The sequence below is a fragment of the Hyperoodon ampullatus genome (genome assembly GCF_949752795.1).
Source record: "Hyperoodon ampullatus genome assembly, chromosome: 10".
NCBI classification, from domain to species: Eukaryota; Metazoa; Chordata; class Mammalia; order Artiodactyla; family Ziphiidae; genus Hyperoodon; species Hyperoodon ampullatus.
In genome coordinates this window covers 61,574,840-61,593,023 of record NC_136923.1, presented here as the reverse complement: position 1 = coordinate 61,593,023, position 18,184 = coordinate 61,574,840, and the positions used below count along the sequence as shown (strand labels likewise).

General features: G+C 40.4%; 1 protein-coding gene across 1 annotated transcript; it reads left to right on the top strand.

The window, feature by feature from the left end:
• Positions 1 to 3,670: 3,670 nt before the first annotated feature.
• LOC307059074 (coiled-coil domain-containing protein 117-like) lies at positions 3,671 to 4,504 on the top strand (the record flags this gene model as incomplete). The annotated part of the gene is made up of 1 exon (XM_079712781.1): positions 3,671 to 4,504. One exon carries the CDS (start codon positions 3,671 to 3,673, stop codon positions 4,502 to 4,504), a length of 834 nt encoding a protein of 277 aa, XP_079568907.1.
• Positions 4,505 to 18,184: the final 13,680 nt, after the last annotated feature.

Sequence of the window (18,184 nt, the reverse complement as noted above, 5' to 3'; positions counted from 1 at the left end):
CTGCATTTGTGAAAAGGGTTCATATCAGTTGAAGTTTTTTGTTACCTGGGAAGAGTAATAAAAAGAAATAAAATAGATTAAAAATGGTCACACTTGGGCTTCCCTGGTGGTGCAGTGGTTGAGAGTCCACCTGCCAATGCAGGGGACACGGGTTCGTGCCCCGGTCTGGGAAGATCCCACATGCCGCAGAGCAGCTGGGCCCGTGAGCCATGGCCACTGAGCCTGCGTGTCCGGAGCCTGTGCTCCGCAACGGGAGAGGCCACAACAGTGAGAGGCCCGTGTACCGCAAAAAAAAAAAAAAAAAAAAAAAAAAAGTCACCCTCGAGAATCTATTTTCAACTTTTTGGCAGGATTCCCCTGTGGCTGCTGATGCCTGTATAATGTGTCTCATTCTGCCTCTTTTTTCAACTTCAATTCTGCTTTACAAGTAAGACTTCTGATAGTCCTCGCCCCAACCTTAGAGTAGCTTTCACTTATCATTTAATTTAGTGGTTAAAGAAATGAGACAAGCAAGCATCTGTATCTGGGGCTGATATTTTTAGGCTTCTGATAGGTGGCCTTTTAAGGTCAAATACTCTAAGATGAATCAAGAGTGTTTGAAGGGACAGATCCCATTTAATCTAAATTAGAAGGTGCTGGAAACAGGAATTAGAATTGTAGAAAAGGACTTTTAAGAAATAAACATAACCTTGTACCCACACATTCACAAATATGTGGCTGGTGGCAATGGGAATGTAGTAATTTTGCATTATTGTGTTTCATAAACTTCTTAAGTGCAAGGCATACTGATAACATATGTATCTTTTGCAAAAGAATGACCAGTTTGCTTATAAAGGTTTTTTGATTTTACAGTTCTTAAACTGAATATTTTTGATTCTATGAATCTCATATTGCCTTATCATTATTGTTAATTCAACAAATAGTAATAAGGGCTTAATATATTCAGAGCACTGTTCTAGGCACTGGGTTTAGAATGAATAAAGGTGACGTGGTGATTTGCTATGGGGCTAACAGTCTAGTAGGGACAGAGGTGCAATAGACAAGTAAATAAACTATAAAAAACTTATAAAAAGAAAGAATAAGAGACCTGAGATGTGGTCAGAAAATTAGAGATATTTAATCTAAAATATATAAGGTAATAAGAAACTAATCAGGTAAAGAGCCTGGTGGATGGGACAGGGGTGAGGGCTCACTTTAGAGAGAATGACATTGGGGACATTTGTTACATAGCAGTAGATAACTAATACACCATTATGCTCTTCCCACTCAACAAGTGGCCTCCTCTCTGGGATTTTTTCAATGATTTATGATTTATAATGGTAATTGTGGAGCTCCCAGACAGGAGAGACCATGATTTACCCCAGGAAATAAAAGTTCATGTGATCATAGTTCACAAGTGAGGAGAGTGGCATAGGTGAGGTTGGAGACGTAGGTAGAGAGTTATGAGTTTGTTATTGAGATTTTTAAATGTCATGTTCCTGGATGATTTTTCTGGCAACTGTATGGGGAATGGATTGGAGGGAAAAAATCTGAAAAAGGGACATGTTGCAGTATTACAGGTGGGTGGAATTTGACACAAAGTGCATGGATTCAAGACATATTTTGGAGGTAGGTTTTAGAGGACTTGATGTTGAATTGCATGTGGATGGAGATTCAGGGAGAGGGAGATATTACAGAGAACATCCCAGTTAGTTTCAGGCTTGAGTATCTAGGTAGCTGGGAATGCCTGAGAGAGTAATTTGTTTGAAAATTAAGAGTTCTTCCTTAGACATGTGACATCTAATATGTATGTATGGCAAGTAGAGCTCTCAAGTTGACAGTTGGATATTTGAATCTGGAGGCATAAATATGAGATTCTTTGGCATTTATAGGTATTTTCATATTTTGGGAGTAGATGAGTGATTTTCAGGAGAGACAAGAGATGTCCTTGGGCCCTGAGAAATGGCAATATTTAGAAAGCAGGTAGAAGAGAAGGAGTCAGGAAAGGAGACTGAGGGAAGTGGCCTGAATGGTAGGAGGAAGAGTGTGATGGTGTGGTGTCCTACGAAGCAAGGGAGGAGAGGATTTTGATAAGGAGAGAGTGATTACCAGATTGAATATGAGATGGAGGAAGATGAGGATAGGAAAATGTCCAGTGGAAATGGCAAAACATGTGGTATTTAGTATTAATTGCTAAAAGTAATATCAATGGAATAATAGAGTCAAAACTTAACTACAGATCTTCCTCAAGAAGATGGATTTACACTCCAATAAACCTATCATAAGTTGAAAATACTGTAAGTCAAAAATGCATCTAATCTACCTACTGAACATCACAGCTTAGCCCAGCCCACCTAAAATGTACACAGCACACTGACATTAGCCTGCAGTTGGGCAAAATCACCTAACACAAAGCTTATTTTATAATGAAGTGTTGAAACTCTCATGTAATTTATTGAATAATGTACTGAAGGTGAAAAACAGAATGTTTGTGAGGGTACAGAGTGGTTGTAAGTGTACCAGTCGTTCACCCTCATAGTGGTGTGACTGACAGGAAGCTGCTGCATTGTACTGCATATCACTAGCCTTGGGAAAGATCAAAATTCAAAGTACAGTTTCTACTGAATGCATATCACTTTCACACCATTGTAAAGCTGAAAAATGATGAGTTGAACCATTGTAGGTTAGGGACCGAGTGTAGACAGGTTAAGGCAAAAATGAAACATGGCAAAACAGGGACACCAAGAATCAACATCTGCTTTGAGGGCTTTTGGCCAGGAAGGAAATCATAGGCATGTGCTACCAGTCAGAGGTGGATATGGGGTTAAGAGAATATTTTCAGAGACGTGGTATAAAGGCATATTGATATACCTCTGGGTTTAATATAAAGAGAGGGAGAAATTGCAGACCCAGTAAAATCCTTTAGTATTTAAGAGGAGATGAAGTGTGAAGCACACGTGGAGATCTTGACCATAGATTGGAGCATGGGTGGGAGTCCCCTTGGATACAGAAGCTGGTGGGTTGGAGGTTTTGTGGAAGGAGAGACAGGAAATCCTTTCCTGGTAGCGTCTATGTTTTTAGTGAAGTCACTGAGAAGGATGATATGGACAGAGAGAAGAAGGAGACCAAGGCAGTGCTGGAGTCTCCAGTAAGTGAGGGGAGAGGCCAGGAGGGCAGTGATGTAAGTAGTAGTCAATTTTACCGGGAACACATTTCTCCTCTTGTACGTTTTGCTTCCACAATGTGGAGGATAAAATATACTGACTTCTTTCCATCTTTTTCCTTCTGTCTGACTCTTGGTTTGTTAGTAATATTGGGTGGCTCTTGGGAAATTCCATCAGAGTAGATTTAGAAACATGGGTGGAATTGCTAACAGACAGCACAGAGAGCAGGAGGCAGTGTACACAGCACCAGGCTGTTTCAATGAAGATTTGGAGGCTCCACCAGAAGGGACATATATGATTTGATTTAATTATCTTGGAAACAAAAGCAGAAACAATTTACCTGAGAAGTTGTCCTACTTTAAAATGCGGTGCCTTGGGCTTGGGGTGGAGGGTTCTAGAAGGCGTGACGTGGGGTCGGGAGCGGGCTCAGAAGCTGGCGCCTCTTGGCATCCGCTGTGGCAGCCGCTCCCGGGTCTGGGGCCGTGGGCGGCCGGGGCCGCGGGCGCAGCCTCCTCATCTCTCCGGCCATGGCCGCGCTTGGCCGGCCTTTCAGCGGCCTCCCGCTGAGAGGCGGCTCGGACTTCCTACAGCCGCCACCGGCTTTCCCCGGTCGGGCCTTCCCGCCGGGGGCGGACGGCACCGAGCTGGCCCTGCGGTGGGAACCCCGCGCCGCCCTGAGCAGCCCGGGCGGGAGCGCGGCGCGCGGACGTGTTTCAGTTCACCATAGAAAGAAACACAAGCGAGAGGAGGAGGAGGAGGATTGTCCATTAAGAAAGAAAAGGCTAACTGAAGCAGGGCTCTGTGCTGGTCCTAATGACTGGGTTCTTTGTGCACATCAGGATATAGAGGGTCATGGAGTAAATCCGTGCACTAGTGGGCTTTCTGCACCTGACATGTTAGATGTTATTTGTGAAGAGATGGATCAGACAACGGGAGAACCACAGTGTGAAGTTGCCCGAAGGAGGCTTCAGGAAATTGAGGACAGAATAATTGACGAAGATGAAGAAGTTGAAGCTGACAGAAATATTAACCATCTTCCCAGCCTCGTCCTTTCTGATACCATGAAAACAGGTTTGAAGAGGGAATTTGATGAAGTCTTTACAAAGAAAATGATTGAGTCCATGAGCCGTCCTTCCATGGAGCTTGTGCTCTGGAAACCTCTCCCTGAACTCCTTTCTGATAAGCCAAAGCTGTCATCTAATGCTAAGAACTACACAGGAGAGAGCCAAACTAAGCATGCAGCTGCTGGCACTGCCTTCCCTCAAAGAACTGAACTGTTCTTGGAACCTCGGCAAACAGGGTTGCCTGTTTACACTAGTTTGGAGACAGCTGCTTGCACAGAAGAAGAGATGGAACTCTAGACACCAGTTTCTATACTAAAGTTGTCAAATTTTAGAAGGCTTATGTGTTCAGTCATGAGCCTGCTTGTACAGTATAGGGACTTGAAAGTTTTGAAACGGGTGTAATATCTCCACCTGTGATTTGGGGTGGGACTCTCATTTTGGGTAGCCATTTCTTGAATTCAACTTTTGCCAAGGAAACTTGTCTCAAGAGAAAAGCAGTTTTCTAGGGGTCTTATTAAAGGAATAAGGAGTACATTCTGCAAAGTCAAGTATAGAAGCTATATGTGTAAGCATGACTTTTAAGTCATCTGTCACATTGTCTATATCATTCAGATACTTGAGTTGAAAAAGATGCATTAAGAAAGTAGGATGCTCTCCTACTATGTGTATTTTGACAGTCGAGCCACAACTTCATCTGCAGATATGAGCTCTGTTTACAGTGGTGACTATATATGATCGGGGAGAAGGAGGAAGGAGGCAGTATCTTAAGCTTATGCTGGGGAAATTAACAGAGGCTCTGAAACCTGTATATTAGTTGTCAATTCAGTGTAGCTATATTGATTAAATAGCCAGTAGCGTTGTGGCTCCCCTCTTTGCCTCTGAAAATGCAATGAAAAATACAAAGAAAAGGTTTTTCCTTTGAGGCTCTTTTGCCTTGTGCTACTGTTGCTCCTTGGTTTCCCTTGCATAATCCATAAGCCCAGTTATTCAGTAATGTTTACAGCTTAATTAACTTTGAGTGATAGTTTAAAAGGTTGTGAGGTAGGGCTTCTCTGGTGGCGCAGTGGTTGAGAGTCCGCCTGCCGATGCAGGGGACGTGGGTTTGTGCCCCGGTCCGGGAAGATCCCACATGCCGCGGAGCGGCTGGCCCGTGAGCCATGGCCGCTGAGCCTGTGCGTCCGGAGCCTGTGCTCTGCTACGGGAGAGGCCACAGCAGTGAGAGGCCCGCGTACCGCAAAAAAAAAAAAAAAAAAAAAGGTGGTGAGGTAAACCATGTGCGAATTGGCTCTGGGAGAAGCATCCCTCAGGTAATCCTGGGGCAGTGCTGTATCAGCTAAGCCCAGCATATAACTTCTGTAGTTAAAAAAAAGAGTTGTGCCTGTATAAGCAAGTTGAGTTTTTTAATGTTAATTTAGAAAACTGACTGAATAATTAGCTGAGCACATATGGGCAAGTGACATTGAGATTTACTGAAATAGCCAATTTGCCTATTGTTTCAACTATGGTGCAGTAAGCCTAAAAGTTAGTAGAGGGCTTCCCTGGTGGCGCAGTGGTTGAGAGTACGCCAGCCGATGCAGGGGACACGGCTTCGTGCCCCGGTCCGGGAAGATCCCACATGCCGCGGAGCAGCTGGGCCCATGAGCCATGGCCGCTGAGCCTGCGCGTCCGGAGCCTGTGCTCCGCAACGGGAGAGGCCACAACAGTGAGAGGCCCGCGTACCGCAAAAAAAAAAAAAAAAAAAAAAGTAGAGAATAGCTTCCTGCTAGCAGGAAATCTTCATCTTGAGGACCTTACCCAGGCTCAAGGCGTCCTCTGAGGGTAACCAGGATTGAAGTTTTTTATTTCTCAGGAAGAGCTTTTCTGCGTGGCAAGGACTCAGTAGTACGAAGTAAAATGACAATTTCTTTAGTGCTACAGAATATCCACTATAACTTATTGAGTGTAATACTAGCTCTTTTATCAGACAATGGGAGACCACCCCAGTTCTTTCTGTTTTGTTTTCTGGGTTTCTTTCGCCTTTGTTGGAATCAGATACCTTGTGTAGAAAACATGGTTTATGCCAAGTAGAGGTGACTTTAGGAGGCAGCTCCCAGGCAATTTTGAAACCCATGCCGAAGTCCCTCCCCTTTTTACAGATGGCGTAGAAGTCACAAGTCTGTTAACTAGACTGTTTCTTCTCCTGCCTGTTGTTCCTGCTTTCTCTATTTCTGTCTGGATAATCAGGAAAAGATTTAATGTTTAATATTTAAACAAAATATTTAATGTCTACACAGTAAAATTATCCAAACTTCAAACCAGTATTGAAACAGTTGGAAACCAGCTAATAGTTTCTTAATCTCAGATTTAGAGATGAATGTAAACTGTATTCTGTTGAAATGTGCAAGTGTTTGATTCATGCCGTTTAAAAAACTCCTGCCTCTAGGTAATTGTTAATGGGACCAACTTGTAAAGTTTGTAGCCTTAAAGAAACCTCCATGCATTTGTTCTGCTACAGCTCAAAAACATGAAGTGACTGCCTGGAATTTGGAGTTAGTCCCAGTGTTCACGTGAAGGAGAGGTGACAGCTTTCCAAAGAAGGACCCAAGCACACTAACACTGTCTTCTATAGGGATTGTTGGGCAGGCCTGGGATCCAGGTCTGTACAGTGAACAGGAGGAAAGAAGAGCTCTGAAACAAGGCTCAGATACCACGGGTATATGTAGGAGAGAACTAATAAGATTCTGTTACTTAAGATCCAAGCAGAACTTGTTTCAGGAGTCATTTTACCTGACGTAGTCATTATTTCTGCAGGAAACATGGACGTTCAATGCTCCTTTTTAAACTTTATCCTGCATATGTTTGTACAGAAATTGTCTTCTTCATCCATGTGGTGCTTACTCATCTGAGCCGTCTCCACAGTCCCCATGCCTCTGCTTTGTTTTTCTTTTGTAGAGTAAGGCTTTTGCTTTTGCCTTAAGGTTTCCCTAGGGAATTAACAGGTCTTTTCATTTTGTACAGCTTTTGCAGCATGGATCAAACATTGGCTTACTATGCTAATGTGTGAAGAGAAAAAATTATCTAAAGCAGGTGAGTTTTAATGAACAAATGTGTATTTTCTCTGAGTTTGATTAGGGTGTGTGTGGTTTTTTTTTTATTTCATATGAAGAAAGTGCGGTTCTCACAGATATTAATCAAATAAAAATTGCTACTCATTCTTGAAAAGGTGCAAATGTAATATTTAAAAAATGAGTGGAAGCTAGAACCATGAGAAAAATGTTCACCAGTGGGTTCATTAATTATTTTGGATCTGGAACTTGGTTTTGTTTTTTAATAGTGATAAGGACGGTGGAGTACTTGGAAAGTTGTGGAAGATGCTGTTAGTTTTACTTTAAAATGAGAATCTGGTGTTTTTTTATTTTGTTTTCAATAAAACTTCTTAAGTGTTTTGGACTAAAAAAAAATAAAATAAAATGCTGTGCCTTGCTCTCATTGAATAGCAAAAGTCTCCTAGACAGATTGAAAAAAATTGCTCAAATATTGTGATATTTAATTTTCCTCTCCTTAAATGGAGAAATGTAAATCAAAGTCGTACCCAAACAGAGTGACTAGGGTTTGGATTTTAACCCATGCAGCCTGAAAAATCATTGTAAATATTTAACAGTTTCCAGATAAGAAGTAGCTTTCAGGGTGGAAAGAGCATAAATGGTATATAGTTATCTATTACTGTGTAATAAACTTCCCCCGAACCTGGTATCTTACACCCATTTATTATTTCACTATTTTTGTGGGGCAGGAGTTCAGAGTGATTTGCTGGATGGTTCTGGTTCATGGCCTCATGAGGCTGCAAGCAACCTTTCAGCTGGGGCTGTAGTCTCACCTGAAAGCTCAACTGGGAGAGGGTATGCATCCAAGCCCCACTCATGTGGTCATCAGCAAGGTTCAGTTCCATGACACGTGGACCTCCCCATAGGTAGCTTGAGTGCCATCAGGGCATCCAGTGAGCTTCCCCCAGAACGAGTGATGGGAAAGAGAGGAGGGGCTACATAAGTTGTAAGTACCAGGAGGCGAGGATTACTGGGAGCCACCATGGAAGCTGGCTGCCACAGATGCTATGTTATGCCTCCACAGTACACAATGCCTTCATCATTTGGCTGTGTGACCTTGGAAAATCTAGTTAACATTTTTGAGGTGCAATTTCCTCATTTAGATGGTCTCTATTAACCTTCTTTCTCTAAAAGAAATCTTCAGTCTATTCCCCAAATCTTGTTTACCCAGATGGTTAAAAAGTGAAATTGAGTTCTCACCTACCTTCTTAACTGCTGTGTTTTTTCACTGTTGCCATCAATAACAACTTTGACAAGATTATAGGAGATTTATAAGGGAATATATGCTAATCAATCAGCCATAGAGAGGGCTTTCCAAATTTTGTTAAGATATTTTAAAGTAAAAGATTCAAATAGATATTTGAGAATGGTTAAACCACTTGCATCAGTCATATTCAGGCTACTCATTACCTTTTTTTTAAAAAAAATAAGAACTTTGTTTCTCAATAAATCACATACCATATAATTCACCCATTTAAAGTGTAGAACTTAATGGTTTTTAATACATTCACAGAGTTGTGCAATCATCCTGAAAATCGATTTTAAAGCATTTCCATCCTCCAAATAGAAACTTCATGACCATTAGCAGTCCCTCCTCACACTCCCCCATCCCCTGCCATAAGGAGCCAATAATCTATTTTCTGTCTGTACAGATTTGCCTGTTCTGGATATTTCTTATAAATTGAATTATACAGTAGGTGCTCTGTGACTAGCTTCTTTCAGTTAGCAAGTTTTCAAAGTTCATCCAAGTTGGAGTATCAGTAATTTATTCTTTTTATTGCCTAATAATATTCCATTGCATGAAAAAACCACATTTTATTTGTCTGTTAAAGAGTTGATGGACATGTGGGTTACTTCTACTTTTTGGCTGTTACAAATAATGCTGCTATGAACATTCACGTACAAATTTTTGTGTGGACATAAGTTTTCATTTCTGCTGGGTATATACTTAGGAGTGAAATTGCTGTTTCATAGGTAACTCTATGTTTAATATTTTGAGGAACTGCCAAACTATTTTCCAAAGCAGCTGCATCATTTTGCATTCCTCTCAGCAATGTATGAGGGCTCCAATTTCTCTACTTCCTTGCCAACTGTTTGGGTGCGTGCATGTGTGTGTGTGTTTTATTATAATCAACCTAGTAGGCATGAAGTGGTATCTCATTGCATTTTCCTAATGGCTAATAATGTTGAGCATCTTTTCACATGCTTATCAGCCACTTGTATATCTTCTTTGGAGAAATGTTTATTGAAATCCTGTACCCAATTTTTTTTTTGTTTTTGGCGGTACGCGGACCTCTCACTGTTGTGGCCTCTCCCGTTGCAGAGCACAGGCTCTGGATGCACAGGCTCAGAAACCATGGCTCACAGGCCCAGCCGCTCCGTGGCATGTGGGAACTTCCCAGACCGGGGCATGAACCCGTGTCCTGTGCATCAGCAGGCGGACTCTCAACCACTGTGCCACCAAGGAAGCCCCTGTACCCATTTTTAAACTGAGTTATTTGTATTTTTATTGTTCAGTTGTAAGAGTTCTTTATATATCCTGGATACAAGTCCCTTGTAAGACTTGGTGCCTTCTGGTGGTGTAAGACGTGAAGTTAAGGTTCAATATCATATGCTGTCTTGAACCCTGGAAAAATTAAAAGGGCCTTGAATGCCCTAACTCTGCTCCATGTGTAAGATCCCATAGCCAAGTAACCCTTCTTGTCAAATGGACCAAATGTGGTGCTTGCTTATTCTTGAGTAGCAGGTTTCAATTTCCTGCCAACCCATGGAATTATTCAAATAAACCAATCACATCCTTTCTTCAAAACCAGAAAAGGTCCACCCTCTTGATGGCACAAAGTTAAACTCCAGAGCTCCTGATGGTTCCCTCTGTTCCTCTGTGCAACGCTGTGTGGCCCTACAGGGCAGGTGTCCTCCTCCCTGGGCTGTGAGTGTATGTGGCTCATCAGCTGCTGTTTGTCTCATTTGCTCTGTGTTGGGTGTTACATGTTCTGCCATCCTCGTAACTCTAGGGTGGGAATCCTTCCCTTACCAACCAGGCAAAGAGGAAACAATCAAGATATATATATATACATGATTTGTAATTTCTTTTTCTTCTTCTGTGTGTCATCTTTCACTTTCTTTTTTTTTAAATTTATTTTTTCCAAGTATAGTTGATTTACAATTTTGTGTTCATTTTTGCTGTACAGCAAAGTGATTCAGTTATGCATATGTATACATTCTTTTTCATATTCTTTTCCATTATGGTTTATCTCAGGATATTGAATATAGTTCCCTGTGCTATACAGTAGGACCTTGTTATTTATCCATCCTACATATAATAGTTTACATCTGCTAATCCCAAACTCCCAGTCCTTCCTTCCCCCACCCCCCTCTCCTTTGGCAACCACTAGTCTGTTCTCTATGACTGTGAGTCTGTTTCTCTTTCATAGATAAGTTCATCTGTGTCCTATTTTACATTCCACGTATAAGTGATATCATATGATATTTGTCTATGTCTGACTTACTTCACTCACTATGATGATCTCTAGGTGCATCCATGTTGCTTCAATGGCATTACTCCATTCTTTCTTATGGCTGAGTAGTATCCCATGATATATATATATATATATATATATATATATATGAAATATATATATATATATGATGAAATCCTATATATATCCATTCATCTGTTGATGGACTTTAGGTTGCTTCCAAGTCCTGGTTATTGTGAATAGTGCTACAATGAATATTGGGGTGCACGTATCTTTTTGAATTAGTTTTATCTGAATATATGCCCAGGAGTGAGACTGCTGGATCACATGGTAGTTCTATTTTTAGTTTTGTAAGGAACCTCCACACTGTTTTCCATAGTGGCTGCACCAATTCACATTCCCATCAACAGTGTAAGAGGGTTCCCTTTTCTCCACACCCTCTCCAGTATTTGTTATTTGTAGACTTTTTAATGATGGCCATTCTGATGGGTGTGAGATGATACTTCATTGCAGTTTTGATTTGCATTTCTCTAATAATTAGCAATGCTGAGCATCTTTTAATTTTCACGTTCTTTATGGTATGATTTGAAGGACAAAAGTTTTTAATTTGATGAAATACTATTTATTGTTTTGTTTTGTTTTTTGGTACTTATGCTTTTGGTGCCATATCCAAGAAGGCTTTGGTTAACCCAAGGTCACAAAGATTTGCTCCTTTGTTTTCTTCAAGAGTTTTATGGTTTTAGCTCTTACATTTAGACCTATGCTTCACTTGAAGTAAAGGTTTGACTGTGGAGTAAGGAACGATTCCAACTTCATTCTTTTGCACGTGGGTGTCCAGTTGTTCAGCACCATTTGCTGAAAAGAGTATTTTTCCCCATTGAATTACCTTGGTACCCCTGTCAAAATTACCCATTATCTTCTGAATTGTTTTTTCTGTGTTTAGGGAAGTTTCTATTTTTGAGTCCCACATCCTTAGTGTAGAGTCAAACTTCAAGTTTACAGCCTCTTTTGCAGGTAAAGTTTACCATGTGTCCTAGGATTCAGCCATCAGAAATACCTATGAGAGAAGCTGTTCCAGAGGGAGAAGTGTGAGCACACAGGCCAAGGTGCAGCTTCTCACTGGCTGGTGCAGAGGTGGCAGTGACCACAGCAGGCTCCTCCAGTCTTTGGTAGGACCATATTAGTAGGCCATCTACCCCATGGTTTTTGACATTGTGCCCAAGCTCCTCCTTGGGCCTTGGTTTCAAGGCCTCCCAACCAACACTTCTATGGATTATCACAACGTTTTTGCTTTAGCAGTCAGTGTCTACTTCTGTTGCTTACAACCAAGAGTCTGACTGATACACATGGTAAATAGAGATAAAGTACAGTTCTGGGGAAATAACTGCACTTTAATTTTGCAAAGAACATGGATCTGACAATTTCTACTAGCTTTTGAGATGAAACTGTAGAGGACATTCTTAAAAACAATAGAATCTGTTTTAAGCCCATTAGGTGCAACTCTGGGCATTCTGTCCACTGCTAAGGTAAAGACAAGCAGTGATTCCCCGATCCAAAGTTGCACGGACACTTTATATGCTCATCTCTAACCAGCGCTTCTCCATTCTCCTGCCCCTGATTCTTAGCTCCATCCCATAGTCAGGCCTGTAGGATGTTCTTGGACCTATTTGCACGTTGGTCTTGCATCTCATCCTTGAGGAATGGGATGTGCTGAACATCTCTGACTTATCACATCTGAGTTAACCTGTTGATTTGCTCCTTAGGACCTAATCCCTGGCTCCAGGTAGCCTGGCAGGTGGAAGGGCGCACCAGCTCAATTCATCTTACTCTAGTTCTCTGGATTCGGGGCAGGTCAGTTGCCACATGAAGTAGAGACAAATTCTAGCTCATGGGAACCATGACCTGGAGGAGGGGGACACCCACGTTTGAGGAGTGATGGCAACTCTAATGAGAGGGGGTGACAGAGCAGCTGTAAATCACTTACAGATCCCTGTCCTACATTCTCCTTGAGGGGGACCCCAATCCTACTCCGACTCCTCTCTCCTGGAAAAATTATTATGTAAACTAGACAAATGGTTTTACTTTTCCATGGAAATACAAATCCTTAAGAAGCAAAGCCCACCACCTGTTAATGAGTTCAAAGTTTTGTCTTTTTAAATGTTCTGCCTGTGAGGATATTAGATTAATATATGTCACCAGAATTCTCTATCCTCTAGAAATTCCATATTTCCTATTTCTCTTCACCACAAAATTCACACTTCAGGGCTTTGGAACCACTTATATTGACAACCTTAAGAGCTACAAAAAATGGTCCGGGGATTAGTTGGGGTGGAGTGAGGGTGGAGGAGGAGAGAGGTTACTCCAAGGATCTCATGAGGCTGTCAGCATTGTCCCCTTTAGCTGCCATAGTGGTTGCTGGCTAACGCAGTCCTGATGGTTCCTAATATGGAGGTGTATTGCATATTCTCTGTCTATCCCGGAGAACTGAATTCTACTGTCATTTTCTTTTCGCCTCATAGACGATCAGCTTAAATCTTTGCCTATGTTGTTAAAAACTAATCAGTGTGAACAGTGTCACTGGGGAAAGTTAGACATTTTTGAGAGTGTGAACCAAGAAAAATAGATTGGTAAAAGTAATGTGAAATGGTCTCTATCAAAGTCATTATGTTTGATTGGTTTTTCTAAGGCATTAACCTCAGAGGTGTCTTCGAGAGATGCTTTCAAGATACAGGGCTCTTATAAAAGACAGCAAAGTCAGTGGGCTAAAAAATAGACTCAGACCTGGAAGACCCCATCTGAAATTCCATTTTCCTACTGAATCTCTGAGATACAATGGGCAAGTCACTCAAGCTATCACTGCTTCAGTTTTGCTACCTAAATGGGAACAATAGTTCTTATATAGTTTAAGAGCTGATTATTTCTTCATATTACAGAATCATTATATATTTATTCAGGGAAAAATGCAGATGGGAAAGAAGAATGCAAAATACATCCTCAAGCCTCCTTTCTCAGCCCAGAGGAAATCATTACTTCTCTTCAGTGCATATCCTTTGCAATCTCCAGGTTATCTTCTTTGCATTTTAAGTTTTGGGAGCCATTCTTTAGCAATGACTGATGAGCATTGAAAATTCAATCAAATTTCACCCCATTTAAATCTGTCACCCTTCTCTTTCTTGTTGAAGTAAGGTAAGGTCAATAATACAAAACAATCAATAAAATTGGTGTAAGAAATAGTCTTCATGTTACATCACAAAATTGTGAATTTGTACCACAAGAAGTAGGTAAAATTTCAAACATGGATACATATGCCCAGGGCAACCATATTGACAAACACTGATCTTGTGGAACCTTGTGGACTCTATACAACTGGTTCTCAGTCAACAGTGGGGGGGGGGGAGAGTAATGCTTCTTAATGGGACAACACAGGGATGAATACAGCAAACTCCTTTGCTGATGGAAAAACCTTCCTAAGGTGGGTTCAAGGATTCAGAAAGACCCTGACCCCTGTGTGATGCTGCATAATCCAGCCCGTGATGACCGCATTGACGCAGTGACCACACTGGGCTGGTCAGTTCATTTAAGCCTTTGTTGCTTTCATGAAATGGTGCATCTCCCAACATGCCCAGTGACCTTGAGGGCCTCTCTGAGTTTGTTTGTAAGGGTATTTATGGAGAAGCAAGTGAGGTCCTCCAATATTGTTATCTCAGAGTGCAGAGTGGGAGACTGAGATTGGATTTCTGAGATGGCCTCTCAGTTACATGGACGGCTCATGGATTGGGAACCAGTTGCCGAGGAAGAAGCCTGGGAGGGAAATTTTACACAGAACACCTTGTGCATTTGAGTTTTATACCATGTACAAATATTATCTATTCCAAAATCAAATGAAATTTAACATTTAAAAAAATTTAAAAAGACAAATGACAGTAAAAAAAAATCTGGCATTTCAGGTGGCAGTTAAATTGCTATACAACATTTTAAAATCCTGAATGCAATTTAGTTCTCTTGGAAGGATCAAAGGAATATGACAAAATGTTCACTTGTGAAAAATTCTACTTCCTAAGATATCTTGGATTAATGAAACAAATGTAGAGATGTTGCTTTTACAGCAGACTGTGTTCCAGTTTGGTGCTATGGCCACAGGACTCAAACCACCCTAAGCCGACCAAGGAATACAGAAGGATATTTCCCAACTCAGCTATGAACTAAGCCTTCCTCCACTGAGTGAAATGTGTTCTATGTTATCTTCTCCATAACAGAGAAGCTTTAATAATCCTGACCATGTTTTGTTATTTTTAAACTTTATAACGAGTTTTTAGACCAATAGACAATTTTTGATACTCTCCGAGAGATGGTGTTTGTCTCTTGGTTCATTAGGCTATGCACAATAGTATTTGGAACATCACTTACTACACTGGTAGGTTATTTATGTCTGCATGATTTGAATACATGTAGCTAGTGGTACTAGATTAGAGTCTGTAATTCTTCTCCACAGTAGATTACACCATGACTTAACAAGGCATTAATATGACTGCACTGAGAAGGTCCATGTTCATCCCTTGACCTATATTTATTTTCCCAATATGTTGCATTTTATGTTTAATTTGGGCAAGGAACAAGCTTGCCTGTAGCAAACACACTTAACATAGACGGTATTCTGATAACTTTTCTTTGTTTAGAAATTTCTTTTATGGTTCTGGGCAAGTAAATGTTTTGAACTTTCTACCTACCTATCAATTATTGAGATGTCGTGAGGATTATCCAGAAGTTAATAACTGAAAGGAAATACCAAGAGAAATTGTTTCCATGTTAATAACACAAGGCCAGATGTAAGCATACATTTGTTGTGTACCCTTGTGCATCCACATGCCTTTGCAATACTAAACTTGGTTTTGTGTATTTCTGAAATCTGTTTTTATCTTCCCTTTTCATGGTCACTATGCCCTCTTGCTCAAACACTCTATCTCTTTCTCTGTGTTCTTACCTTTCCTTTTATTCTCTGGGCCAATGAGATCACCTGCAGGCTTGTAAACTGATATTCCTGGTTTAATCTCAATATAATTAGAGGAAACAGTTTTAAACAGTCTGGATTTCTGCTTTTCTCTCCAAACTGTATGAGGTTGATTAAATTATACACTTGACATCTGTGTTCTTAAAACAGAAGCTCATCTCATGGGATGTGGCAGTCAAGTAAAATTTCCCCCTTACTTTATTTTTCTCTGATTTGTTTTTATCATGAACAATGGCAAGCACACTGTAAAAATACATGAAGCATAAATGTACAGCTTAATAAATTATTATAAGGCAAAGAATACTGAACCATCACCCAGACAGACAGGACATTGCCAGCACCCCAGAATGCCCTCCCTTTCCACAAATTAACCACTCTCCTGACTTTCATGCCAATTTCTTCCTTCCTTTTCTCTATAATTTCACCACCTATGTATGCATTCCCTCAAACTGTAGTTTAGTTTTGTCTCTTTTTATATCAGTGTAGTTTGTAAGCATTTGGGTCTGGCTTTGCATGGGTCAGATTCCTGGCAGGAAACAACATATCCAAAAGGAGGATTTAGAAGAGTTTGATAAAGAGACTATATACAAGGTTTGTGCATGATTAAAGGAAATCAACAAGGTGGGGGTTACAGCATCGATACCAACAATGGGGGAGTGGGGAGACTTCCCGACCCACTGGTCTGAGGGGCAGGCAGTCACAGGGACCCTGAGCCCTGTTGCTGTGTTGAGCTGCTCTGCAGCAAACATGGGACTGGCCACCCATGCCCTCCACGCCCACCATGCCCACCATGCCCTGGCAGAGGGAGACAAAGGAATGGACATCCTCTCCTCTGTCCTCCTGCCCCCTCTCCTGCTTCTTATAGGTGGGATCCGACCAGAAGCCAGAGAACAAGAGATCCTTTTGGAGAAAAATGTGCTGGTCAGGCTCCCAGCACAGAGATGAGCAGAGAGGGGTGGAGATTGGATCTTTAGGGCAAGTGAATTGTGTCCAGAACAGTCTTCTTTTGCTTGACATTATTTTGAGAGATTTATTCACCTTGTGTTATGTAGTTGTGTTTTGTTTATTTTTCACTGCTATGTACTGCTCTATTGTGTAAGTTTATCATTATTTATCCTTTTACTGTTGGACATTTGGGCTGGACCATGTCTTTGGCCATCATAACTGATGTCTGTCTACTGAGGCACACATATATGTTTTCTATTGTTAGAAATCATAGAATATATCCAGGAGCAGAATTGCTGGGAAATGTGGCATGGATATATTCAGCTTCAGGAAATAATGACGAAATATTTTCTAGAGTTGTTGCACTGATTTTTACTCCCACCAGCAGTTCATGAGATAGAGTTGCAAATCTTAGGTATTGTCAATCTTTTAAATTTTAGCCATACTGTGTGTGGTGTAGTGTTATTCAATTTGGATTTCTTTCATCAGTAATAAGGCCACACACTGTACATATTCATTGACTCTTTGGGTAGCTTTAGGTTCTAGTTTCTTGCTCATTTTTCTTTTCTTTTCTTTCTTTCTTTCTTTTTTTAAAAAAATACTTCTGTAATTCTCTTTCTCTTTGATGATTAATACAAAGACATTTCTGCCTGAAAGTTTTCTAATATGCATATTTTTACCTACTAATATGGAACTCCACTCAGCATAATTTCTATATATGTGTTAAAAATTTTGTTCAGATATTCATTTTCCTCTTAGAAATACTGCAGTATGTTTCCTTTAAGCTTTAGCAGTCTGTTTGCTTTTAAAATATTTTATGACTTTCCCCTTTTACTTCTTGAAGTTTGGATCTTGTACTTTTTTCTACTGCATTATGTATTGTCTGTCTTTTCCTTCTTTTTATATAATATTCCTTATTACAATCATATATACATATATATATATATACCTCTATCTATCTATAATATATATATAAAATGTCTTCCTACTTTATGTTTTTTTTTCCCCTGTCTTAATCATGTATTTTTATGACTAGAAGCTTTAAAATTTACTACAGTCTAATTTATCAATATTTTCTTTTGTAGTTAGTGCCTATATGTTCTATATAAAAATAATTCCCTCTTTATTTAGATTTTAGATTTTTTCCCAATGTCTCTTAGTAGTGTTTTATAGTTTTCTGTGTAGAAGACTTGCATATCTTTCATTATTTTTATTCCTAGGTATTTTATATTTTTGACACTATTGCAAATAGTATCTTTTTAAAGCTTCATTTTCTAATTGTTTGTTGCTGTTACAGAGAGGCAAAATTAATTTTTGTATATTGATTTTGTATTACATAGCAACTTGTTTTCCAACCACAAAAACAGAAACTATTGGGCTTCCCTGGTAGTGCAGTGGTTGAGACACGGTTCGTGCCCCAGTCTGGGAAAATCCCACATGCTGTGGAGCGGCTAGGCCCGTG